The sequence below is a fragment of the Erigeron canadensis genome, chromosome 5 (genome assembly GCF_010389155.1).
Source record: "Erigeron canadensis isolate Cc75 chromosome 5, C_canadensis_v1, whole genome shotgun sequence".
Classification (NCBI taxonomy): Eukaryota; Viridiplantae; Streptophyta; class Magnoliopsida; order Asterales; family Asteraceae; genus Erigeron; species Erigeron canadensis.
In genome coordinates, this window is record NC_057765.1 from 44,501,738 (window position 1) to 44,506,599 (window position 4,862).

Genomic DNA, 4,862 nt, shown 5'->3' on the forward strand with positions numbered 1-4,862 from the left:
CTATCTTTAGGTATACCAATTTAGGCATAATAATCATTTTCCTAAAACTTTATATAAAACTTTGTATCAAATTTAGTCTAAAGTTAATTAGCCTCCTAACAAAACATATATAGAGGTGAAAGGTAATCGTGATTATCCACAATATTTATAAAACTTTATATTTAAAGTACTACATGTTTATGTATCAATTTAGTACAAAGGTAATAGGCTCTTAACAAACACACACTTGAATTATAAACTATTCGACCCATTAGACCTAACTTCATTGCTCCTTGGCATATAGCCATATAGTGATCTATTTTGATAGTGCTTTTTTTTTTTTATTAAGTTTGCAAGATATGATTTGAATATTGCATGTCTATCTTCACTCTTCTTAGATGAATGACAAGTTAAAATGGGAAAATCATGCGAGTACTTGTCAAAACGAACAATGAGATTTGAAAGAATGCACTCACGACCATATACCAGAATGATATTGTTTACTACCACTCACTTTCTTAAGAATAACTCTAATCAAAACGTTTTAATGACTCAACACGGACAGAGGCACATTATCATCGAGCTTGAGAGCCCCATCCATCAAACACAGGCTTGAATGCGAAAAGAGTTCTTGGAGCACCATTCATTCAAATCATCCACTTAATACAAACTCTTAGCCACAATTTACGGACCAAAAGTTGCAAGAATAACACTTGCACATAAACACTGTGTTTGAGAGACTTAATCTGCAAACCACTTAATTGATACATACATTAGAATAAAATTGGAGTCAACAGAAAATCAAGAAAAAGAGAGGGGTTCAACAAGAGTAGACATTTGATGAATCTTGCTGCCAAAAGCAACCAATAAGACATCATATTTAAACTAAGAACAATCCATCCATCCCTAAAATGTCTGGTTCTGTTTGTTTTCTTAAAAGCAAAATTAAACATTACAATACAAGTTAAATGATACAAAATAAAAGGACTCATAAACTAAGTGTTACAACACAAATTCACAATCCATCTTCAGGAGTCTCTCTTCAGATAGTACTATTCGGTTTTAACATCTCCAAGCTGAAGCTGAAACAAGCTCCCGATTCTGCCAGCAAAGTACGAGTGATGATTGCCTCCTCTCGATGTGAAATCCTTGAACGGGAATCCTCTTGATCACACATACGGCTTGACTTTCCGTGAAGTTACTAAAGATCAAAGGGGAAAACCCACTTGATAATAACTGTGATCTCCAATGTTGAGTCTTTTCTGGGAAAGAAAACCTACCTGTTGTGATCTTTTCGACACTTGGTTGAATCAAGAACCGCTCTATCTTTTGTGACGTTTCTAGGTTCATATTCACCGCATCAAGAGACTCAAGTAGGTTTGTGAAAGATTGAAGGGCGTGAATGAGATGGTTAGGAAAGGGTAAATCCGTCCTATCACATCCTCTGTCGACTGAAACCACAATTTTGGGAGAAAGATTCTTGACAAAACGCAGTACCAACGAGAACAGGACTTGGTAATTTGAAAACACATTAACAGGTAGATTCACAGCAATGGCTTCCTTATTGGATGCACGAACAGGTAAAGACCAAGAAACCGAAGCAACAACATCAATGTTGACTATCTCAAAGTCAAATCCAATCTTCAAATCATTAGCAAAATGAACCAAATTGTCCCTAGTTAGGCTAAGCTCAAGATGGTCATTCGAGTGTGAGGCAAAAGCTGTGATTTTTAGTGAGGGGATGTTATTGTTATTGCTTCGTAATGCAAGTTCTTGCATAAACGAAGCCCATTGATCACCATACCCGATATCAAAGTCAATAATATGAACGTGTTCAAACCCATCTAAAGATTCGAGTATTGCTTGATTACAAGTGAAATTGGTGAACTGAACTAATGGCGAAACCTCAGAGAATGACTTATAAGCACCAATCTTGAATATCAAACTAAAAGGTGAACTAACAGGATTCATATTGTTAACAAGTGAATGTATTAGTAACATAAGAGCTTCCTTAAAATAAAAAGCAGCCCGTTCGAAAGGAGGCTTACCTATCGGAGAAAGCTGATGATTGAGCCGCGCCAATATCGATTGGGCGAGTATTGGATTGTTCCCACATTGTATCATTTCTGCAGCTTTATATAGCTGATCAATGATCCCTTGATGACCTATTTCATCAATGCCTGACATTTTCTTGATTGATAATGGCATTTGAATAGTGTTTTGAGGTGTACCAAGAAAAGGAGTTTTAGGCATTTGGCTCATGTTGTACTCTATGCTTCCTGAATTGTACCTATTGGGTTGTGATGGAACTAGGGTTTGATGTTCAACGTGTCCAAAAAAGGTTGGATCTTTATATGGTTTTACATCAATTTGATGGTTTTGGGCAAAAGGGTTTTCTAGGTCTGAAGTTCTGTGACAGTGGTCGGTGACCATATCCGCCGCCGGTGCCGTCTCCGGCGCCGGCGACTGAGATAACCCAATTTTTTCATGAGTAAATTTATGAGGAATTTGAAAGAAATTACCAAATTGACCAACGGGGTTATTGGAATCAAACCCAAAACAGCCTTGATCTACAATACCAAACTCACCTGAAAGTTCGCCGGAATCCACCGTACCGCCACCGTGAAGCATTTTGTGTAAACCCATAGAAGGGTCGTCAACGTCACCCATAGCCCACCGAAGAATAGACTGACCTTGACCGGATTCCGACAACACACTCTCCCAATCCTCCATTTCACCGCATTTTTCTTCACCGACGGTGATATCTAGACACTTTTCCGGCAACCGCTGATGTGGGTCGAAAAAACCCACATTTGAGCTACAAGTTTCTTGATTTTCCGGCATTGACCATTTTGTAAATTGGTCACCGGAAACCGCCGTCAAACCACCACCACCGTTGACGGTGGAAGTGGAAGTGGAAGTTGGAGGGCTTGGACTACTATTAACAATATCCAGCACAGATTTTGGTTCTTGTTCAATGTACTTGAGTTTTTGCTTGTTTATTACAAAATCTTTAAAATGCACAACTTTCTTTGCACAAGGTACAACCACCCTCTTCCTTTCAATTTCAAAGGCTAAGGGCATCCCCTTCATCTAAGTATTTCAAGAACAAGAAACACCCATTGAAAATTTAGAAAGAAAAAAATCACAAATTTTTGGAAACAAGAATTACTAAAAAGTTGATAAATGCATGTAGAATTGAAAGCCCATATCAGTAAATATAAATAAATAAAAAGTAACAACTTGTTGTATTTTTGTGTTTTGTGTTTTGGTAGTTTTTATTCAATGTGTGATTTTGAAACTGTGTTTGTGTTGTTGCTTGTTCTGTTTTGTGGCATGGATGCGTGCAACATAAAAAAGTGGTAAAGTTACCCCTGGACACATCCTGGACCCCCTTACCCCTAGGCTAGTCCCCTACACTTGTGATTTTCGTATATGAAAGTTACAAGGTTGTCCTTTGATTATGTGTTGATAGATAGTTTTAGTTCATGATGTTTTAAATATTGTATCTAGAGTCCTTTCAAAAGTTACTCATGATTTTCTACTTGGTTTACGCTTAAACTTATTCGTATCGCGTAGAGTTCACATGTTGTTGGATAGATACATACTCGTATATTTCAGTTTTAATCTATGTTTGGCCTCTTCCAATCAATACAACCTTAGTATAAAATTTCACTAAATTTTCTAATGAGTCAATCTCAATTTTTAACCAAACAATCGACCCATTTAATGTCAAATGCTATCTTCAGGGATGGAACCACATATAAAAACACATATATATAAGAGATTACGCGGGCTACAGATCCACTCAATCCATGTAGTTCAAGTGTTTTGGAAAAAAAAATGTATTTTTTTATTGATGTTATGGGTAAAATATATATAGGTATCAACTAATGTAACAAATTATAAACTTTCGAAAGACTTTCCTATCAATAAAACTTATAATGATCTAACTATACTACTAAATGATAAAAAGAAAAAGAAAAACTATCAAAAGTGCCAATGGGTTGGTAATCCAATGAGTGAATGAGAAGGTGTTAGACTTTAGAAAAACTCACTAGAGTTCAGATCTTACTTTTTACTTATGTATGGGTGGGTTATTAGGGTTTTTTCAAGAATATCGAGTAGAGATGGAAAAAAAATACCCGCACCCGATGGGGAGTTCAATACTCGAACCCGGTTTGACCGGGGAATTCCCGAGTTGACTTGGGATAGGGACGGATATGGGGATGTAGTTCAATCTCTCAGGGAATCCACTCAAATTAAAAAAGAAAATTCTTCAACTGATATTATCTTAAATCCCTATAAACATACTTTTGTATGTGCCTAATTCATAGATATTGAACCTATAAACATACTCTTTTAGATACCTAATTCACAAAGAGAACTCTTCAATTCTTATTGTATTAGATCCGTATACCTATTCCATTCTCTTTGCCCACTCAACAGTCACAACCATATCCAATCCCGTCTTATGAGAAGGCGAGATGTATACGGTCTTACACTCTTACCCTTATTTCTACCTTAAGTTGTATGGATTCACAGTTCATGCCCAAGAGGAGTATGTTGGTTTCAAACTTCCTCTGAATATAAGGTATATGGAATTTCAGTCCATGGCGGAAGTTGGTATTCCGATTGTACTACCTTCAGCAACTAACACAAATTAATCTATAATGTGTATCTTTGGATGCAGATGACATTTGTTACTTGATTCATACGGGTCCCAAGTCGGAAGTTCTAAATACCAAATATATCTTAGAGGACAACCGAATGAGCAACTAATTAGTCAATCTTGCAAGTAATTGCGCAAACATGTGATATGGCTTCCATTGTATATAAGCCCCGTCTATATGGTTTGTGTCACACATGGGATTGATTTCTCT

At 36.6% G+C, this 4,862-nt stretch overlaps 1 protein-coding gene across 1 annotated transcript; it reads right to left on the bottom strand.

The window, feature by feature from the left end:
* Positions 1-815: 815 nt before the first annotated feature.
* On the bottom strand, positions 816-3,193 carry LOC122599935 (scarecrow-like protein 6). The gene has a single exon (XM_043772554.1). It carries the CDS (start codon positions 3,070-3,072, stop codon positions 1,042-1,044), a length of 2,031 nt encoding a protein of 676 aa, XP_043628489.1. The 5' UTR covers positions 3,073-3,193; the 3' UTR covers positions 816-1,041.
* Positions 3,194-4,862: the final 1,669 nt, after the last annotated feature.